The sequence below is a fragment of the Chiloscyllium plagiosum genome, chromosome 17 (assembly GCF_004010195.1).
Source record: "Chiloscyllium plagiosum isolate BGI_BamShark_2017 chromosome 17, ASM401019v2, whole genome shotgun sequence".
Lineage (NCBI taxonomy): Eukaryota > Metazoa > Chordata > Chondrichthyes > Orectolobiformes > Hemiscylliidae > Chiloscyllium > Chiloscyllium plagiosum.
The window spans coordinates 68688756-68711920 of NC_057726.1; the positions used below are offsets into that span (position 1 = coordinate 68688756).

The following is a 23165-nucleotide window of genomic DNA, read 5'->3' on the forward strand; positions in this document are numbered from 1 at the left end:
TTTTATATCTTTCCCCTCTCACCCTAAACCTATGCCCTCTAATTCTGGACTCCCCAACCCCAGGGAAAAGATTTTGCCTATTTACCTATCCATGCCCCTCATAATTTTGTAAACCTCTATAAAGTCACCCCTCAAGCCTCCGACGCTCCAGAGAAAACAGCCCCAGCCTGTTCAGCATCTCCCTGTAGTTCAAATCCTCCAACCCTGGCAACATCCTTGTAAATCTTTTCTGAACCCTTTCAAGATTCACAACATCTTTTCGATAGGAAGGAGTCCAGAATTGCATGCAATAACCCAACAGCTGTATGTGTGTGTATTTGTGTGTGTGCATGTGTGTGTTGGGATGTATATCTGGCTCTGGGCAGTACTTCATACTTGAGATTACAGACCATCGGTGAGTGACTGTTATTCATTGGGAATGCAGGAATACAGGCGGCTTAGTGTAACATCCGTAAGGAAAACAAAATACTGCTGATGCCAGAAATGAAACAAACACAGAAAGTGCCGGAGGAACTCAGCTGGTCTGACTGATCTGTGGAGGGAGGAGGAGGATTGACGTTTTGAGCCCAATATGAATCCCCTTTAGTTCTAAGAAGAGTCTCGGACTCAAAATGTTAACTCTGTTTTCCCTCCACAAATGCAGCCAGGACCTGCTGAAGTTTTGTGTTTGAAGCACATTTCATGATTAGTGCATCATGACTACTTTGTGGCCTGCTTGAAAAACCACAGGAAAATGGGAAGTTAAACTGGAACACTAACACTAGCACTGGTTCGCATGGGTGTACATTATTTCGGATGTTGCTGGTGGAGATGAGACTGGTGGTTACATTTCCCCTTCAATTTCTTTATCTGTTTCTATCCACTTCTTTCTCCTTTCCTCTCTCTCTCTCTCTCTATATATATATAATATATATATATATTTATATACACACATATATATATCTGCCTATTTGTTTCCTCTCTCTCTACATGTAATATATATATATATATTTATATACACACATATATATATATCTGCCTATTTTTCACTGCCTCCCACGATATCTCTCTTTCTATCTCTCTCCCCTCTCTGTCTGTATACCTGTCCATCTGTCACGATCTATGACTGTACCTCCTTTTCTGTCTATCTCACCTTCTTTCTAGCCATTTGTCTTTCTCTGTCACCCTTTCCCACTGTGTCCCATTCCCCTTTCTCTGTCTCTCTCTTTTGATGCTGCGCTTTTCCAGCAACACATTTTTCAGCTCTGATCTCCAGCATCTGCAGTCCTCACTTTCTCCCGGTCTGTCTTTCTTGTCTATCTGAATCTGTTTTGCTGTTTCTCTCAGTGTCTGAGACTCTGTTCTTTCAGTTTCACTCCCCCTGCCCACCTCCCTCCCTCTCTTTAGCAGTGGTGAGTTGATTGTGGAGTGGAGGTCGGGAACTAACAGTGCCTTGCTTATTTGACTGAGTCACTGAGGCAGCAACCTGGGCCACAGTTGGAACCAGGAGCACACACAGGAGCCCCCTTCGTGGATTTTCAAAGATGTGACTTCCACGATAATCTTTGAACGTAACCCCCCCCTTCAGTGCTGTCCATTTGATAGTTGATCCATCTTTGTTCATAATCAGAGCTCTGTAAACCTGTCACCAGAGAGGCAGGGTCAGGGGACAAACACTAACCAGCTGACCAGAATATTTGATGGTGAATACTCCTCAAGATTTTACAGCAGCTCAAACATGACCATTTCCATTGAGGTGTGGTTAGTTGAGTAACTTTAACCCTTATCACTGCGTATGGGACTCAGAGACTGGGAAGCCTTTAAATGGAAATTAAGTCCCAGCCCCTTCTTAAAAGGGTCTTACTGACCATTTTGATTACTGAGCTCTTTTCCTTCGGTCGGAGGGAGCAGCGAAGAGGTCGCTCAGTCTCAGAAATAGGGATTTCCCTTCCTCCTCCCATCCCTCTGGGCACAGGGCAAGTGGGCATCAGTGCCCAGGAAAGAGACTGGCATTTCAGATTCCATTGATGGCTGGTGGGCTGGGTGCCTCATGGGACTAGGCTTCTTGCTCGCGTTGGAAAATTGGCTGCAGGAGAACCTTGGAGCCATCCTAATGATTCAAAAATGAGTAAATCAGAGGCTTGTAATCTGCAGCAAACCAGCCATTATCCACATGAAGGAATCTCTGGGTTAATGATAAGGCACCGTCTCTCAGGCTGCCTTCTGTGCTGCTCCATGTTAACGTTAGTGAATTATCACAATTTTCAACGAAGGAAGCAATGCAGTAATGAGCTGGAAGGAAAGGGAAACACCACCCTGGGATCAATGGAGGATTTCTGACTCAAACAGGTTTCCATTCCGTGTGCTCCGATGATTGACGTCAAAATGCTTTGCCAGTTAGAGTCCGCTTCAGTGGTAGGAATCAGATAGTGGAGCCCAGCCTCAGGGGAACCTACCACCGGATGGTGGGGTGTGAGGGAGAGCACCTGAGTGAGGGTCTGTTTGTGTGGAGTGAGGGTCTGTTTGTGTGGAGTGAGGGTTAGTTTGTGTGGAGTGAGGGTCTGTTTGTGTGGAGTGAGGGTGTGTTTGTGTGGAGTGAGGGTTAGTTTGTGTGGAGTGAGGGTCTGTTTGTGTGGAGTGAGGGTGTGTTTGTGTGGAGTGAGGGTTAGTTTGTGTGGAGTGAGGGTCTGTTTGTGTGGAGTGAGGGTGTGTTTGTGTGGAGTGAGGGTTAGTTTGTGTGGAGTGAGGGTCTGTTTGTGTGGAGTGAGGGTGTGTTTGTGTGGAGTGAGGGTTAGTTTGTGTGGAGTGAGGGTCTGTTTGTGTGGAGTGAGGGTGTGTTTGTGTGGAGTGAGGGTTAGTTTGTGTGGAGTGAGGGTCTGTTTGTGTGGAGTGAGGGTGTGTTTGTGTGGAGTGAGGGTTAGTTTGTGTGGAGTGAGGGTCTGTTTGTGTGGAGTGAGGGTCTGTTTGTGTGGAGTGAGGGTGTGTTTGTGTGGAGTGAGGGTTAGTTTGTGTGGAGTGAGGGTCTGTTTGTGTGGAGTGAGGGTCTGTTTGTGTGGAGTGAGGGTGTGTTTGTGTGGAGTGAGGGTCAGTTTTTGTGGAGTGAGGGTGTGTTTGTGTGGAGTGAGGGTTAGTTTGTGTGGAGTGAGGGTCTGTTTGTGTGGAGTGAGGGTCTGTTTGTGTGGAGTGAGGGTCAGTTTGTGTGGAGTGAGGGTTAGTTTGTGTGGCGTGAAGGTCAGTTTGTGTAAAGTTAGGGTCATTTCACATGGAGAGTGAGGAATCAGTTTGGAGTGAGGGTCAGTTTGTTTTGAAGTGAGGGTCAGTTTGGTGTGAGGGATAGTTTCTGTGGACTGAGGGTCAGGTTGTGTGGAGAGAGGGTCAGTTTGGAGTGAGGTTCAGTTTGTGTGGAGTGAGGGTCAGTATGTGTGGAGAGTGAGTGTCAGTTTGGAGTGCGGGTCAGTTTGGAGTGAGGGTCAGTTTGTGGTGTGGAGAAGGGTCAGTTTGGAGTGAGGTTCAGTTTGTGTGGAGTGAGGGTCAGTATGTGTGGAGAGTGAGTGTCAGTTTGGAGTGCGGGTCAGTTTGGAGTGAGGATCAGTTTGTGTGGACTAAATATCAGTTTTCACAGACTGAGTGTCAGTTTGTGTGGAGTAAGGTTTTCATTCAGAACGAGGGTCAGTTTGTGTGAAGTGAGAGATTTTTTTCAGAGGGTGGGTCAGCTTTGCTGCTGAGAGAGATTTTCTTGCTGCCTTCACTCTGAAAGCTGAGTTGATAGGACAATCATTGAGATAACAAAGATTCATTTTTTTAACATTTCCAGAGCCCAGTGAGCCTGCAGTGATATTGGTTCAGCCTTTACCACTTGATCTTACTCAGCCTCTGATGAATGCGTTAATAAGAGAATGTGACTTCATTAGACCTAATTCATTACTCAGAATTTTGTAAATGGGCGCTGCTTAGTAGGTTAATCCCACTGCCCCCAGCTAACGTCGAGTTGGCCTGGATATCTCAGTCTCACTGCCTGTCTTAAAGCGACGCCACTCCTGCTCAGTCTGATCTGTTGAGTTAGTTGGAGCCCCTCTCCCCTCTCAGGAGAATGTAGAATATTTCATGGCATTAATTCGTAGCAGAGTAAAGGAGTTCTTTTTGATCTTCAAAGTAATATGTACCCCATCAAGCAGACAATATGTTCATGATGATGTTGCTATATATGGGACACAAGTCAGCACTCTGCGTCCTATATTACAACAGTGATTACATTTTAACAGTACTTCACAGAAGTGCATTACCATATCGACCAGCAGGAGGCAGTACTATTTCTGTGCAGTTGTTCATTTCTGTTTCTTTGAAATGAAGTTAATCAATCCTAGCTGAAAATGTGTTGCTGGAAAAGCGCAGCAGGTCAGGCAGCATCCAGGGAATAGGAGAATCAACGTTTCGGGCATAAGCCCTTCTTCATTAATCAATCCTACCACTGCCACCATAATCTAATAACCAATCATTCAGCAGAGACTGAGTAACCCTTTGGGTTAGTTTATTCAAAACGTTAAAGCACACTGTAGGTTATAAAGCAGACTTTACAGCAAGTCAACTGTTTTCTGTGTGTGCACAACTTGCAAACGAACTGGCAGGCAAAATCACAACATTGTTTACACACACAGCACATGGAGTCCTTCAAGGGTAACCCATCAAGACAAGATACACATACAGCAGGCGAAGCAGAGCCCATTGAAAACATAACTGGATATCAATAATTTGCTTGATTTCACTATACTCTGTCAGTGCAGCTGAGGATGTGGGAAGGTGAATTTGATTTCACAGTTCAGTCGAAACAGCATGTTTCAGGGAATTTTGCAGAATTTGAGACTTCAGTTGAGTGGAATTCATGTCAGTTTTTGCGGGTTTTGAGAAGATTTGTAGCTCAGGTTGAGGTTCTGGATGTAGGTTTGCTCAATGAGCTGGGAGGTTCATTTCCAGACGTTTCATCACCCTACTAGGTAACATCTTCAGTGGCCTCAGATGAAGCAGTGTACACGATTCCTGCTTTCTATTTATATGTTTGGGTTTCTTTGGGTTGATGATATGACAGAAAATTTCCACAGGAAATGACATCACCACAGGAAATAACATCACCAACTTTTCCAGCGCCCTGCTTTTCAATGCAGTGTTTGTGGGGGCTACCTGTGGTCTCAACATCCCATGACCAGGAACTGAAAAAGCTCCTGTTTTCTGTGGTGTGATATTATACTGGAAAGCCACACACCTGGTAGACTGCTGGGGAGAGAGAACAGGAATGAGCTGTGCTGGACACTCCCCCCATCTCCCCACCACCACCTCCCCCCACTCCCTCAGAGTTCAACACCCTGCTCCTTTTTCAGTAAAGTAGAAGACTTGTGGTGGAGGATATCTAATAGACTTGGAGCCAAATCTGTGTTGCATTTTGGTAGGATAAATCAGGGCAAGACTTAAACAGTTAATAGTAGGGCCCTGAGGGGTGCTGCCGAACAAATAGACCTTAGCGTGCAAGTTCATAGTTCCTTGAATGTGGAGTCACAGTTGACAGGATAATAAAGTAGGCATTTGCTACACTTTATTGGTCAGTGCATTGAGTATATGGGTTCGGATGTCATGTTGTGGCTGTACAGGACATTGGTTAGGCCACTTTTCAAATACTGCTGCCAATTCCGGTCTCCCTGCTACAGGAAAGACATTGTTAAACTTGAAAGGTGCAGAAAAGATTTACAAGGATATTGCTGGGGCTGGAGGGTTTGAGCTATCGGGAGAGACTGATTCGGCTGGGGCTGTTTTCCCCGGAGCGCCGGAGGCTGAGGGGTGACTTTATAGAAGTTTATAAAATCATGAGGAGCGTGGATAGGGTGAATAGCTAAGGTTTTTTTCCCAGGGTAGAGGAATTCAAAACTAGCAGGGATAAGTCTAAGCTGAGAGGTGAAAGATGTAAAAAGGACTGAAGAGGCAACCTTTTCACGCAGAGGGTGGTACATGTATGGAATGAGCTGCCAGACGAAGTAGTGGAGCCTGGTACAATGACAATATTCAAAAGGCTTCTGGATGGGTATGTGAATAGGAAGGGTTTAGAGGTAATGGACCAAATGCTGGCAAATGGGACTAGATTAATTTAGAGTCGAGAGTGTGGTGCTGGAAAAGCACAGCAGGTCAGGCAGCATCCCAGGAGCAGGAGAATCGATGTTTCGGGCATAAGCCCTTTTGTCAGGACTTCATCAGGACTGATGAAGGGTTCATGTCCGAAACACCTATTCTCCTGTTCCTCAGATGCTGCCTGACTTGCTGTGCTTTTCCAGCACCACACTCTCGACTCTGATCTTCAGCATCTGCAGTCCTCCCTTTTTCCTAGATTAACTTCGGATATCTGATCGGCATGGACAAGTTGGACTGATGGGCCTGTTCCCATGGCACACAGCTCTATGGCTCGGTTAAAGTCAGTGCCTTCAGGCAAAATATGGAGTCAAATTGAAACCAAAGAAGGGAAACGTGTACATTTCTGTGAGACTGACAGATGAGGCAGACTGTCAAGTTCCATGAACTGTAGCTGGCTCAGACAATCCACATTAAATAATCTTTCTCTTTCCTGTGTAATTTGCTCCCTTCACTTAGTACTGTCAGAGTTTATTAGCCGGGCTAGGGAACTGTCACAATTAACTGGTACCGTCAGCTCAGCTTTCAGTTATTTGTTTCTGGCTGGCATCTCAGTACAGACAAGCAGCCACAGTCCATCCATCACCCACAGATGCTGTGTGTGAAAACAAGTCGCTGTCAAGAAATCACTGAACCCGTTCAGAGTGCACAAAATTTCACAGGAACAACTGGGATTTACTCAGAGACAAGGGAGCAAATAGGCGCAGGGAGTGTACGGGGAGATCCCATGACATGCAGAAGGCACCAACGCCACTTTATCAACTCTTTGCTCTTCACATTCGACTGTCAGTAAGTAGCCCCTCTGCTGAATGTTACTTCTGCAAGATTAATGTGGCCCAGGAGCAGATGAGAGGAGGATCGATTAGAAATTATTTTAAATGGCTGAGTGATTTCTTTTTTCTTTCAAACATAAATTCCCTTGCAAGATAAAACAGAAATAGCCAGGAAGGATGATATGTGTGCATCATAACGTTGAGGAAAAGAACCTATTGTCTATTGTGGTACATCTCCACCATTCACTCCCTCCACCACTGACACTCAGTAGCAGCACTGTGTAATATCTACAGGATGCTCATTGCAGGAATTTACCAAAGCTTCTCCGCCAAGATCTTTCAAACCCGGGAACTCTACCATCTAGAAGCAAGCCACTCACCATCCTTCACTATCACTCGGTCCAAATCCTGGCATTCCCTCCTTAACAGCTGACATTACAGCTGCTGCAGGGATTCAAGGAAGTGGCTCATTTCCACTTTCTCAAGGGCAATTAGGGCTGTACAATTAATGCTGGCTGATCTAGTGATAACCACATCCCTTGAACGAAGGAATACACAATGTCTTCTGAGTGGGAGTGGTCATGTTTACCACCAATTTTTTATATATGAAAATTAAAATCTCCCACCTTTATTACAGTACTTCTTTTCAGGGTGCCATTTATCTCGTGACCTATACTCAGTGCAACTGTTGGGTCATATAAATGACCCCCCCCAGTGACTTTCCTTTGTCATTTCTTACCTCACTTACGTATAAATTTCTGCAGGAGTTACTGCTATGCAGGCCATTGCTGAGGCCACTTTTAGAATACTGCACACAATTCCCATCACCCATCTACAGGAAAGATATTGAGAAGGTGTAGCAAAGACTTACAAGGATGTTGCTGGGACTTGAGGGTTTGAGCTCTCGGGAGAGGCTGAATAAGCTGGAGTGTCAGAGTCCCTGGAGTGTCGGAGGCTGAGGGCTGACCTTACAGAGATTTATAAAATTATGAGGGGCAGGGATAGGGTAAATAGTCATGGTCTTTTTTCCTCAAGTGGGGGAGTCCCAAACTAGAGGGCATAGGTTTAAAGTGAGAGAGGAAAGATTTAAAAAGCATGTGAGGGGTAACGTTTTCATGCAGAAAGTGGTGTGTGTGTGGAAGGAGCTGCCAGAGGAGTGGTGGAGGCAGGTACAATTACAAGGCCTCTGGATGGGTATACGAAGAGGATGGGTTTAAAGAGATATGTGTCAAATGTTGGCAAATGGGACTAGGCAGCTTAGAATGTCTGGTCCATGCTTTATGACTCTGAGACTGTCACTGGGGAACTGACGCATTTATATCATTTGATTCACACATTTCATCTGTGGTGAGAAAACTGTCACCTCAAAATTATTTTGTATATTCGTTATGCAAGTCATCCAACTTGGTAACGTCTCAAATCTTTGGTCAATGAATTTCTTTGTTCCTGTGGACTCCAGTGTCCAGTATAATAAGCAGAAGGAGAAAGAAAGCACAACCATGACTGAGGCAGGCCAGCGAGTTTCTCATTTTAAAACACTCCATAGGGCGCCTGGTACTGATGTGAGGAGTGGACAAGGAGAAATGTTTGAGGGTAGCAACCACTCACTCCATACAAAGTGAACTTGCCCAAGGTTTCAGCACAACGTGGGGCCTGGTAGAGTAGGGTGGCTCATGGTCACAATCGATTACGGACGAGGGAGACCCGAGAAACAATGAGGAAATCAGGCACAGTTGAATTTGGTGAGTGAGCTTGGCTCCGTTACTTGTTTTGGACGTGCCGTGATGCGTTCCTGGCACAGCTCAGCTCTGTGACAATAGGCAATGTCTTTTCCCCAGGGTGGGGGAATCAGAACTAAAGGGCATAGGTTTAGAGTGAGAGGGGAAAGATTTAAAAAGGACCTAAGGGGCAGCTTGCTAACGGAGAAGGTGATACGTGCATGGAATAAGCTGCCAGAGGAAGTGGTGGAGGCTGATACAATTATAACATTTAAAAGCTATGATATGGAGGAGCTGGTGTTGGACTGGGGTGGACAAAGTTAAAAAGCATACACCACTAGGTTACAGTCCAACAGGTTTGTTTGGAAGTACTAGCTTACAGAGCATTGCTCCTTCATCAGGTGGTTGTGGAGAGGGACCACAAGACATAGAATTCATAGCAAATGGTCACAGTGTCACACGCTCTCTCTCATATACACACACAGGAGCTGAAATGTCACCTATTTTTATGAAACCTTGTTATCTCGAGAATGTGACTTAAAAGAAGTTCTGGGATTTACATTTTAATGAACCAAAACCTGCAACCCATTCTAAAAGATGAAAGACTTAATAGCAATCTAGGTTTGTTCAAAATATCATTTCAGTTGCACGACACAGAGCGTGGAACATTACAGCGCAGTACAGGCCCTTCGGCCCTCAATGTTGCACCGACCTGTGAAACCAATCTGAAGCCCATCTAAGCTACACTATTCCATTTTCATCCATATGTTTATCCAATGACCATTTAAATGCCCTTAAAGTTGGCGAGTCTACTACTGTTGCAGGCAGGCCATTCCACGTCCCTACTACTCTTTGAGTAAAGAAACTGCCTTGGACATCTGTCCTATAATTATCACCTCACTTTAAAGCTTATGTCCCCTCATGCTAACCATCACTATCCGAAGAAAAAGGATCTCGCTTTCCACCCTATCTAACCCTCTGATTATCTTATATGTCTCAATTAAGTCTTCTCTCTAACGAAAACAGCCTCAAGTCCCTCAGCCTTTCCTCATAAGACCTTCCCTCCATACCAGGCAACATCCCAGTAAATCTCCTCTGAACCCTTTCCAAAGCTTCCACATCCTTCCTCTAATGCGGTGACCAGAACTACATGCAATACTCCAAGTGCAGCCGCACCAGAGTCTTGTACAGCTGCAATATGACTTCATGGCTCTGAAACTCAATCCCTCTACAAATAAACGCTAACACACTGTATGCCTTCTTAACAAATAAAAAAATGACACTGTATACTTTTGCTATAAATTCTGTGTCTTATGGTCCTACTCCACAGCTACCTGATGAAGGAGCAGCGCTCCGAAAGCTAGTGCTTCCAAATAAACCTGTTGGATGATAACCTGGTATTGTGCGATTTTCAACATTTAAAAGGTATCTGGATGAGTATGTAAGGGTTTAAGATGGATATGGGCCAAGTGCTGGCAAATGGGACTAGATTAATTTCGGATATCTGGTTGGCATGGACGAGTTGGACTGAAGTGTCTGTTTCCATGCTGTATATCTCTATAACTCTGTGTGGTCACAGCAAGATCGCGAAGTGCTACAGCATTGGTTGGTGTCTATCTGCAGAATTAGCGCTAAGAGGAGATAAACAGAGCCCTAGGTTCAACATTCTGATTTGAAAATGTGTTGCTGGAAAAGCGCAGCAGGTCAGGCAGCATCCAAGGAGCAGGAGAATCGACGTTTTGGGCATGAGCCCTTTTCCAGCAACACATTTTCGGCTCTGATCTTCAGCATCTGCAGTCCTCACTTTCTCCTCAACGTTCTGATTACCAACTGCTTTATATCTTTGGAGATGGCATGAGGAAGACCAAGGGGTCTCCTTCTTCACAATGTGGGAGGGTGAGGGAGTGGGGTCATAGAGCCATACAGCATGAAAACAGGCTTTTCAGTCCAACCAGTCCATGCCAAACAGAATCCCAAACTAGACTAGTCCCACCTGCCTGCTCCAGCCCATATTCCTCCTTACCTTTCCCATTCATGTATCTATTGGGCAGGAGTGGGTGGTTGGTTGAGGGGTGAATGTTTGCTCAGGTTGTCAGTCCCTCAGGATTGACAGAAAATGTGCTGAAATGCAGTGATGGAGCTCCTCTATGAGATTTATAAAGCAAATAAAAGTCAAACATGGAAAATAGGAGCAGTAGGATGCCTTGCAGCTCTTATAGCCTGCTTCTCATTCATTCTGATCACGGACATTCAACCCAGTCCCCAGTTCCTGCTTTTACTCCATATCCTTTGATCCCTTTAGCCCAAAGTGCTATATGCAACTCCTTGAATTCATACAATGTTTTGGCTCATTTTCTGTAGTAGAGAATTCCACAGGCTCATCACTCTCTGGGTGAGGATATTTCTCCCCATCTCAGTCCTAATGGCTTCACTCTATTATCCTTAGAGTGTGACCTCTGGTTCTCAGCTCCGTGGTCATCAGGAATATTCTTCCTGTGTTTATCCTGTCTAGTTCTGTTAGAATTTTCTATGAGATCACCCCTCATTCTTCTAAAGTCCAGCGAAAATAAACCTAACCCTTATGTTGTGCACTGATTCAAGAGGGGCTGCAAAGAACAGTCTGGGAACTGTAGATCATTAAGCCTAACATCTGTGGTAAATACATAGGGGCAGCATGGTGGCTCAGTGATTAGCACTACTGTCTCACAGCACCAGGGACCCGGGATCGATCCGAACCTCGGGCGATTGTCTGTGTGGAGTCTGCACTTTGTCCCTGTGTCTGCGTGGGTTTCCTCTGGATGCTCCGGTTTCCTCCCCCAGTCCAAAGATGTGCAGGTTAGGTGAATTGCCAATGCTGAAATTGTCCATAGTGTTCAGGGATGTGAAGGTTAGGTGAATTAGTCGGGGATAAATGTAGGGTAGGGGAATGTGTCTAGGTGGGTTACTCCTCGGAGGGTCAGTGTGGACTTGTTGGGCCAAAGGGTCTCTTTCCACACTGTGAGGATTCTATTCTATGAAATACTTGAAAAGATTCTGAGAGGTAAGGTATTTGGAAAGACAGCATTTGATTAGTAATAGTCAGGATGACTTTCTGCATGGAAGATCATGCCTCACAAATTTGTTTGAGTTTGTTGATGAAGTGACTGGGAAGGTTGACACAGCAGCACTAAAATCTATATGGATTTCAGTAAGGCCTTTGATAAGGTTCCATATGGTAGATGCTCAAAGATTAGATTGTATGGAATCCAGGGGGAGCTGGCAAATTGGATACACAATTGGTTTGATGGTCGGAAGCAGAGGGTAATAGTGGAAGGATACCCGTCAGACTGGAGGCCTGGGACTAGTGGAGTACCTCAGGGATCGGTGCTGGGCCCATTGCTGTTTGTTATCGATATCAATGATTTGGATGAGAATGTACAAGGCATGATTAGTAAGTTTGCTGATGATGTTAAAATCCAAAGTATGGTGAACAGTGAGGAAGGATATCAGAAATTGCAGCAGGACCTTGATCAGCTGGGGAAGTGGGCTGGGAAATGGCAAATGGAGTTTAATATAGGTAAGTGTGAGGTCTTGCATTTTGGAAATGGTGGCTCAGTGGTTAGCACTGCTGCCTCACAGCGCCAGGGACCCAAATTCAATTCCCGCCTCGGGCAACTGTCTGTGTGGAGTTTGCACATTCTCCCCGTGTCTGCGTGGGTTTCCTCCAGGTGCTCTGGTTTCCCCCTACAATCCGAAGATGTGCAGGTTACGTGAATTGCCCATAGAGTTAGGTGCATTAGTCAGGGGTTAATATAGGGTACGGGAATTGGTGCTGGGTGGGTTACTCTTTGGACGGTCGGTGTGGACTTGTTGAGCCAAATGGCCTGTTTCCACACTGTAGAGAATCTAATCAAATCAAGGTAGGAGTTTCTTGGTGAATGATAGCACCTTAAGGAGTGTAGAGGAACGGAGGGACCTTGGAGTTCAGGGGCACAGTTCTTTGAAATTGGAGTCACAGGTAGACGGGCAATGAAGAAGGCTTTTGGTACACTGGCCTTCATCAGTCAGGGCATTGAGTATTGAACTTGGGAAGTTATGTTGCAATTGTGCAGGACATTGGTGAGGCTGCACTTGGAGTATTGTGTTCAGTTTTGGTCACTTTGTTATAGGAAGGATGTTATTCAATTGGAGAGAGTGCAGAAGGAAATTACAAGGATGTTGCCAGTACTAAACGGCCTGAGTTATAGGGAGAGGTTGGACAAGCCAAGATTGAGGGAGATCTTAGAGAAGTGTACAAGATCATGAGAGGCATGGATAGGGTGAATGCACTCAGTCTTTTTCCCAGGGTTTGGGAATCAAGAACTAGAGGGCTTCAATTCAAGGTTAATGGGGAAAGAATAAAAGGGAACCTGAAGGGCAACTTTTTTACGCAGAGGGTGGTTCGCATATGGAATGAGCTGCCAGCGGACATGGTGGAGGCGGGTACATGAACAAGATTTAAAAGGCATTCGGACAAATACATGGACAGGAAATATTTAGAAGGGTTTGGGCCAAGTGCAGGGAAATGGGGTTAGCATTGATGGACTTCTTGGTGGGCATGGAGCAGATTGGGCCAAAGGGTCTGTCTCTGTGCTGTAGGACTTTATGACTCTATGTCTCTATAATCGATTCAACCTCTCCTCATGGGTCAGACCTCAAAAAGTGTGGTGCTGGCAAAGCACAGCCAGTCAGGCAGCATCTGAGGAACAGGAGAGTCGATGTTTCGAGCATAAGCTCTTTATCAGGAATGCTTATGGTCACAACGTCGACTCCCCTGCTCCTCGAATGCTGCCTGACTGGCTGTGCTTTTTCAGCACCACACTTTTTGACTCTGATCTCCTGCATCTGCAGTCCTCACTTTCTCCTCATGCGTCAGATCTGCCATCTCAGGGCTGAATGATTGTAAACTTCAAGCTTTTCTTCTTGCCCACTTCTCACATCAGAAGGGCCCTCTTTTAGAACATAGAACATAGAACAATACAGCACAGAACAGGCCCTTCGGCCCACAATGTTGTGCCGAACATTTGTCCTAGCTTAAGCACCCATCCATATACCTATCCAATTGCCGCTTAAAGGTCACCAAAGATTCTGACTCTACCACTCCCACAGGCAGCGCATTCCATGCCCCCACCACTCTCTGGGTAAAGAACCCACCCCTGACATCTCCCCTATACCTTCTACCCTTCACCTTAAATTTATGTCCACTTGTAACACTCTGTTGCACCCAGGGAAAAAAGTTTCTGACTGTCTACTCTATCTATTCCTCTAATCATCTTATAAACCTCTATCAAGTCACCCCTCATTCTTCGCCGTTCCAACGAGAAAAGGCCTAGCACTCTCAACCTATCCTCGTACGACCTATTCTCCATTCCAGGCAACATCCTGGTAAATCTTCTCTGCACCCTCTCCAAAGCTTCCACATCTTTCCTAAAGTGAGGCGACCAGAACTGCACACAGTAACTGCACACAGATAAACAGTGGTGTCACTGTTTCACTCTATTGTCTATTCAAGACATGCTGTGGCTACATGAGCATATAATCCAGGCTGACCCTCCAAAGTAGCATCAAGGGAAGGCTACACTGTGAGATGGCAAGAAACAGTGGCTCAGTAGTTAGCACTGCTGCCTCACAGCACCAGGGACCTGGGTTCGATTCCAGCATCAGGCGACTGTCTGTGTGGAGTTTGCACATTTTCCCCGTGTCTGCGTGGGTTTCCTCCCACAATCCAAAGGTGTGCAAGTCAGGTGAATTGGCCATGCTAAATTAAATTGCCCATAGTCTTCAGGGATGTGTAGGTTAGGTGCATTAGCCAGGGGTAAATAGGGTAGGGGAATGGGTCTGGATAGGTTACTCTTCGGAGGGTTGGTATGGACTGTGGGGATTCTATGATTCTAAGTGGTCTTGTCTGCTTTCTCAGGTGGGCATGAAATATTGCATAGCTAAGTTCAAAGAAGGGCAGAGAACTCTTCTCCAGTGTTACGTAATCAGTGAAAAATCAACAATGTGATTGTTCACTGTATTTGCTTGTTGGAGATCATTGTATGGCGATTGGCTGCTTTGTTTCCTGAACTAACACAGTGGCTGTATTTCATGATTAGCTCTGGGATGTCTTGATGTTGTAGAAGATATGTACAGTTACAGTCCTTCATCCCTTCCTTCCCTTTTTCCTCTCTTTCCATGTCATTTTCACATCACCTCTCTCATGGTGGACTCATGATAATGTCTCAAACAATCCAGAGGCCCAGGCTAATGCTCTCAGGATGTGGCTTCAAATCACACTACATTTAATTTCAATTCAGTGAATCTAGAATTGAAAGCTAATCCTCTGAAATGGTGACTGTGAAATTGTCCTTGTTTGTTGAAAGAACTTACCTGGTTCATTCATTGTCCTTTAGGGAAGGGAATTTGCCATCCTTACCCAATCTGGGCCTATGTATCACTCTGGATCCATGGCGATGTGGCTGATTCTTCATTGTCCTCTCCATTCAGTTAATGCACAATGAGGGATGGGCAATAAATGCTGGCTTTTTTGACTCACTCATACATTTATATCCAGATGATTTCCCGTGATGGTGTCCCAGACTCCCCAATGTTTTTCCATCCTGCTGGAAGTATTAAGTAAAGGAAATCCCCTGCTGTGCTTATTTCTGATGTGTTAATTAGCCATGTAATAATCAGCAATGAAGCTATCAAACTGAGTTTTATTTACTGAGCCACCAAGGTAATGGTTTTGCACGAATTGGAACATTATGCTGAGTGGAGCTGAGTGGAATCTGAAATCCACTGAGAACCCAGAACAAATTCTGGCAGGATCCGAAATGACCGCTCTTGTTAGCTTGCCCCATGCAGATATCAGCATAAACATATCCACTGGTGTAAATATAAATGAACACAGACTTTATCTCAATGGCATAACAATATCCCAAAGGATTAAATCTTCCCCCATTATAATTAAACCAATTATGTTTCTTGTAATACCAATGTTATGACATGTTATACTTTATTCACTGTTGTTCCAATGAAAAGTTAACTTCCTGTTCAATCCAGGTAATGTGACTGCATGGTAATACAGATCATTCTGCTGTAACATGATAGTTATGTTCCTCTGTAACCTCGTGCTATAGGTAATCACGCTAGGGAAAACTGCTATAGAAAATCACACTGTACAAAATCTCAAATAGAAAATCACTATACCCATTCAGTGGAAAGACTGTGTTATCCAAGTAATGCCCACAATTCATCAATCGCGTTGTAGCCATTTTGTGCTGAACAACCTGTACCAAATCCTGGACTAATCATAAAATCCATACAGTGTTGACGCAAGCCATTCAGCCCATTGAGTTGACACTTCCCCCCCCCCCCCCGCCCCCGAGTCCCACAACCCACCAGATCCATCCTACTACCTTATCCCTGAAACTTTCCATTTCTTATGGTTAATCCACCTAATCTATACATTTCTGGACAATTTAGCATGGCCAATCCACCTCACCTGTACATCTTTGGATTATGGGAGGAAACCAGAGCACCCAGAGTAGACACAGGGAGACACAGACAGTCACCTGAGGATGGAATGGAACATAGGTCCCTGGCATTGTGAAGCAGCAGTGCTAACCTTTGAGCTACCATGCCACCCAAATGCCCTAACGTCCTGAGGACTTGGGTTCAACTCTCATCATAGCAGATAGTGAAATTTGAGTCCAATAAAAACAATCTGTAATCTGAAGAAAATTGCTAATCTAATGGCAACCATCACCTATTATTGATTGTTGTAAAATCCCATCTGGCTCACTAATGTTCTTGAGGGAAGGAAATCTAATGATGTCACCTGGTCTGGTCTAATGTGACTCCAGACCTACAGCAATGTGGTTGACTATTAACTACCATCTGAAATTGCTTAGCAAGTCATTCACATCACATGTAAGAATAAAATAGTCTGTGTCACTACTCAATTGTATCGGTTTGGAATTCCAAAGCACCTTCTCCATTTAAAAATAACTCCAGATGGTTATCCAAAGAAGTTGAAATGAGGCCATGTAAGATGATGGAGGACAAAAATCTTGGTCATAATTGTAAGCTTTAAGATGTATTTTAAGAAATGGAGAGAGAGAACAAGAAAAAGAAGAAGAGATTTGGGGGAGGCTTCCACTACTTATGCCCCAGGCCTGTCAAGGTCTGGTCACCAATGGTGGGGTGATCAATATCAGAGTTATTGACAGAAGCCCAGAATTGCAGGAATGTGGAGGTCTGAGAGGGCTGCAGGGTGGAGCTGGTTACAGAGGTCAGAAGAATGAATCCATGGAAAGATTTCAAAATGAGAATGGGACTTGTTAACATTGTGGGGTCATTAGCCTGGAGCGCAAGGTAGGTATGGATCAGTGACATGTGTTTCAACCTAAAATGTAGGTATTAAAGTTTTAGACCTGTTCAGGTTTGTGGACAGTGGCCTGGAAGAGTTGACCTTAGTGGTAACAAAGGTAGTGAATCAGGGCTTTAGCTGTAGATCAAAGTTAGATAAAGACTCTTGATATTATGGGCATGAAAGAAGATATTCCTGCTGAATATGTAGATACTAACCGAACTCAGGCAAACAGCATAATGAAGTTGCTCATGTTAATCTCTGTGTCATCAGATTGTTACGTTTGTTAAGGTCTTTATTTAAGGCTAAGAAGAAACAAACGGTGATGATAATTGTCTGAGTATTGGGGAGCATCTGCAACACCAAGTGTGGAATGAAAGGTAAAAGCTGAGAAAGTCAATGAACTCTCACCACAAAGTAAAGCCTGTATGTGTCTGGATTCCAGTCTCTCCAACTGGAGTAGAATTTATTACCAGTAAACAGACTGGTAGACTGCTTCAGACTCATGTGAAGGAGATAAACGTCATAGTTCGCTAGAAAAGGCAATTGGCGGCAAAAACTGAAGACAATGGCTTTGATCGTTCTCATTTTTAATTGAAGGAGACTTCTGTTTGGATAAGCAGTGCAGCAAATCCGAGTCAGAGGAAGAGTGGACAGGGGTGGTGGGAAGTTAGAACTGGGTTTCCGCTAAGTGAAAAATTATACTTCATTTTCCAGTAATGCCATTAAGCAGCAACATGTAACTGAAAAATAACAGGGGACTTAAGCTAGACTCTCGGGCAGCACAGAGATAATGGTGCAAAACGAGGAAGAGAAGCCTTTGCAAGTGATAGCGAGTTTTGAGAAGATTTGTAGCTCAGGTTGAGGTTCTGGATATAGGTTTGCTCGCTGAGCTGGAAGGTTCATTTCCAGATGTTTCGTCACCCTACTAGATAACATCTTCAGTGGGCCTCCAGGCAAACCACTGTTGATAATTCCTGATTTCCATTTATATGTTTGGGTTTCTTTGGATTGGTGATGTCATTTCCTGTGATGACATTATTTCCCTTGGTGATGTCATTTCCTGTGATGACATTATTTCCCTTGGTGATGTCATTTCCGGTTCTTTTTCTCAGGGGGTGGTAGATGGGGTATAACTCGATGTGTTACTCTGGCTTTGATGAGCTGGGTAAAAATGGAATTGTTTGATAATAGTCCCACTCAGATGGACAGCAGTTGACAGGCTTTGGAAGAGGGTGGAATAAAATAATAGGAATAAAATCCTGATTGGAAGCATTCAAGCCTGTTTCAAAGGTGGTAGCTGGAATGTTTTAAACAGTTGTGGCCCCCTTATCTAAGGAAAGACATACTGCCATTGGAAGCAGTCCAGAAAATGTTCACGAGGTTTGGAGGGACAGTCTTATGAGGAGAGGCTGAGTATATTTGGCCTGTAATCATTGGAATATAAAAGGATGAAGAGCATCCTTATTGACATATATGAGATTCATGAGGGACTTGTCAGGATAGATGCACAAAGGCTATTTCCCTTTGTGGGAGAGTCTAGGACCAGAGGGCATCATCTTAGAATGAGAGCTTGCACATTGAGGACAAATTGAGGAATTTCTTCCCTCAGGGGTAGTGAATCTGTAGAATTCTTCCCTGTTGAGGCTGGATCATTAAGTATATTCAAGATTGAGACAGACTTTTAATCAGCAAGGGATTCAAGGGCTATGGGAAAAAGGTAGGAAAGTGGAGTTGAGGATTATCAGATTAACCATGAACCCATTGAATGTAGGAATACACTCAATGGGCTGAATGGCCTACATCTGCTCCTACATCTTAAAATCCTATTTTATGAACTTGGCAAGAAGGACAAAAAGCAAGATAGATTAGGCTACAATCTTACAGGATGTAATTTGTAACTTTAATAAGTGTTGTAATAGGAATACAATCCTGATTGGAAACATTCAAACTTGTGGTTGTAATATTGGGGAGGATTGAGAAGTGGCCAAGTACCTCAAGGTGGGACGAGAGTTTACACAAATATAATCATAGAATCTCTACAGTATGAAAACAGGCCATTCAGCCCTCGAACCCACACTGACTGTCTAAAGGGCAGCCCATCCAGACCCAACCCTCTACCCTATCCCTTTATTCCCCATGACTAACCCACCTAGCCTGCACATCCCTGGACACTACAGCCATTTATCAAGGTCAATCCACGTGACCTGCAAATCTTTGGACTGTGGGAGGGAACCAGATTACCCAGAGGAAACCAATGCAGACACAGGGAGAATGTGCAAACTCCACACACACAATCGCCCGAGGCTGGAATTGAAACCAGCACTGTGAGGCAGCAGGGTTAACCACTGAGCCACCATGCTGTCACATAAGGTTCAAGGAGGGGCATTGAGGAGCAGGTAATGACAGCAGCTTTTGAGTAGATGGGGCACACTACCTGATGAAAGAGAACTGTTAGCAGTACCTTGGGAAGCTGGAAGAGAATTTGGGTGTCCGTGTGATGATAGAGCTGAGGGAGGGTGGGATGGGTCTTATGGACAATGTGCACTCAGAGGAGTGGTAAGGAAACAGAGCAAAGAAAGATCAGGTCGTCAGGTTTTAGCTGCACCTCCCTGTTTCAGAAATAGTGTGAATGAATGATGCTGGAAAAGATATTCAGCAAAGAGAAAGATGCTCATTCTGTAATTACTGTCCTTTCCAATCAAACTCCCAGCATGAAAACTAATGAATAACTTGATTAATATTTGGACAGGCTTGAAAACATGAATACTTTCTTCAGCAGCAAGTATAATATTTCAGTCATTTTAGGGTCCCATCTCACTAATCCACTGGAATTCTTTAATGGAAGTTTAATAAATTAGTGCATAAAGGCTAACTGGTAGAATTATGGAATTTTTAGAAGGCATTCGATAAGCTCAACTCATGTCACTTCCAACGAAATTTGATAATCACCTAATAGACAATGAATGAACAAAAATTGCAAACAAATATGAAAGCAATCCTGATTTTCATTGTTTTTTTTTCACTTTCAGTCTGCTTTTAAAGAGTCTTGATTGCCTGTAACCTTTTGCTCCCCAGGTATATGAAAGTGGGACAAAGCTGGACCAGTTTGTGACCAGGTTCCTGTTGAAAGAGACATCCAGCCAAATTCAGTCCCTGCTAACCTCTGTGGAAAGTGCAGTTGATGCGATAGATGACCAGACCACTCAGACAGGGTATGTGGCTCTCTGATCGATTATTAATCTTCTTATCTAAGCAAAGTTTGTCATCAATGAGTCCCGGCGTGCCCACGGGAAGGTGGGGGTCCTCTTGCTTTTGGTAGGTGTCCTTGCTGCCTGATCAGAATTACAGGGCAAAATGAAGGCTGATTAGATTGGTGGCTCCAGGTGCTGTAAATAATCGCAGGATATTTTAAACTATCTTGTATCGCCCGGTTCTGTAAGAATGAATTGTTGTGTTCATTCCTGCGATATTTTCTTTATGACATGATGAACATTTAGCCATGAAATCTCCTCGGCTTCATTCCCCAAAGACAGCTAATCACAGTTCTTTTATCTTAATGCTTCTCCCATTCCATTTTGTTTGGGGGATTTGAAGGCCAACTTATTATGGTTGGCCTTGTACATGTATCGCAGAAAACCAGTATTCAGGGGAACAGGTGACAGAGGACATAGAACAAAACAGCGCAGAACAGGCCCTTCAGCCCTCGGTGTTGAGCCAAAAATAGGGAAGGCAAATAGTATTTATTGTGAAAGGCATAGAGTTCAAAAGGAGGGAAGAGTTGCTGCAATTATGCTAGACATTAGTGAGACCTGGTGTATTGCGTACAATTTGGGTCCCCTTCCTTGAGAAAGGATGTAGTTGCACTGGAGACTGTTCAGAGCAAGTTCACGAGATTGAGTCCAGAGATGAGCAGTTTAGGCCTGTAATCTCTGTCATTGAGAAGAATGAGAGGAGATCTGAGGTTTATAAGATGCTAATGTGGATTAACAAGGTAGACATAGGCCAGATGTTTGCTCATGTCGACAGTGGAGAATGAAAGGTTATAGTTTTGGGATAAAGGATGGCAGATTGAAAACAGAAATGAGGAACAACAAAGAACAAATAACAATACAGGACAGGAAGAGGCCCTTCGGCCCTCCAAGCCTGTGCCAATACATTTTGCTCTTTCATACTAAAACTGTCTTCACTTGCAGGATCCATATTTCTCTCTTCCCTCCCTACTCATGTGTTCGTCCAGGTATTTCCTGAATGCTGCCATTGTGTCTGATTCCAGCACCCCTTCTAGCAGTGCGTTCCGAGTATTCATCACCCCTTGTGTGAAAAATTTCTCTTTAAGGTTGCACATCTCTTTAAAATACAACCATCGTCCAACCTCCTGCTACCATCACCTTGAACCTGTAATTGACCACTCCACCTGGGAAAAAGCCTCATACTTTCCACTTTATCCATGCCATTCACAAGCTATAAACTTCTATCAGGTGACCCCTCAACCTTTTGTGTTGCAATGAAAACAAGATCAGTCTATCCAACCTTTCATCATCGTTAAACCTCTCCCCCCCCCCATACAATGCAACATCCTGGTAAACTTTCTCTGTCACCTAATTTTAGGAAGGAGATAGCCAGATTTTAAATTAGTAGTGAGTTAAAAGGATGTGGAGAACGGTTAGGAAAATGGAGTTGTGATCATGATAAGGTTTGTCATGATGATAGTAACTGGCAGAGCAGGCTCACGGGGCTGAACTGCCTCATTCTCTACTAATTAGTTTCCTTTTATTTCAATATCATAGAATCATAGAATCCCTACAGTGTGGAAACAGGCCATTCAGCTCAACAGGTCCACACCGACCCTCTGATGAGTAACCCACCCAGACTGATTCCCCTACCCTATTACTCTGCATTTACCCCTGACTAATGCACCTAACCTACCCATCCCTGAACACTGTGGGCAATTTAACCTGACTAATTCACCTAACCTGCACATCTTTGGAATATGGGAGGAAACCGGAGCACCCGGAGGAAACTTACGTTCTCCCATTCTTTCCATCTTGGCCACTGTGTTGTATTCCAGGCCCTGAGTCTGATTGAAATCTGTCAGGTTGGGTGTGTCAAGAGATATGGAGCAGAAATGGGATAGAGATAACAAACCCCTGCTGCGATCGAAATGAATAGATCTGAGGGGCTGAACGGCCTCCTCTCATTCCAAAGATTCCAGTGCTTGATAAGTGATTCTGTTTTCTGAGGTATTTTTGGTTCCTCCTGATGCTTAAAGTAATGCTGAACAATAAACTAGTAATATACAAAGAGTGTGAGTCTGGAATGACAAACAGTGGTGTAAAGGCAATCTTCAGAATAATTCCTCGAATTCTGGAAGGTGGGGGTAGGGAGTTTGTTGCTTAGCAACAGCCTGATGCTCAAAGTAAGTTTTCATTCTTGATTTATCAGGAAGCTGAATGGCTGCGATGATAGATTATTCATTCCTTCGCTTGGCCTGGCTGTGCAGTGGGGATTTATGATCCTGCCCTTTGATCTGTCTGAGACAGAAAGGTTTCAGAAAGTCTTCTGCAGAATTGAAGCCTGAATAGTCTGTAACCCCTCAAAGGTTCAGTGCTTTAAAGCTGACCACTTTAGTTGGGTGTTTCAGATGTCCCTGTGTAGATACAGGGGCAACACCAAGAGTTGTTCAGACAAAAAAATGGACCAGGACAGAGCCTGGTCTGTTATTTACAACTCAGGTGGGCCAGGGAACTCGAAAACCCAGTTAAACTCAGAAAGGGGAAAGGATGGGATCAGAATCTGTTTTTTTTATTTCTTCATTGAGCATTTAAATTGAGCAATCGTTGGCCATCTCTAATTGCCCTTGAAATGAGTGACTTGCTTGGCCATTTCGGAAGGCAGTTAAGAGTTGGCTGGCTTGCTGGGGGCCTGATGATGACCTAGTGGTGTTGTTGCTTGAATATTAATCCAGAGACCAGATAACGATTGGGGATCTAGGTTCAAATCCCACTCAGGCGGATGGTGGAATTTGAATTCAATAATAATCTAGAATTAAGAGTGTAATGGTGACCGTGAAATCATTGTCAGGTAAAACCCATTGAATTCACTAATTGGAGGAAAATTGCCATCCTTACGTGGTCTGGCCTACGTGTGTCA

The 23165-nt window shown here is 44.3% G+C and overlaps 1 protein-coding gene across 2 annotated transcripts in view; it reads left to right on the forward strand.

The window, feature by feature from the left end:
* The window catches only part of necab2 (N-terminal EF-hand calcium binding protein 2), a 155137-nt gene that overhangs the window by 72560 nt on the left and 59412 nt on the right, over positions 1 to 23165 (forward strand). For both annotated transcript variants that reach the window (XM_043707376.1, XM_043707377.1), the window contains exon 6: positions 20091 to 20227. In XM_043707376.1, coding sequence (XP_043563311.1) covers positions 20091 to 20227 — 137 coding nt within the window. The remainder of the gene's footprint in view (positions 1 to 20090; positions 20228 to 23165) is intronic.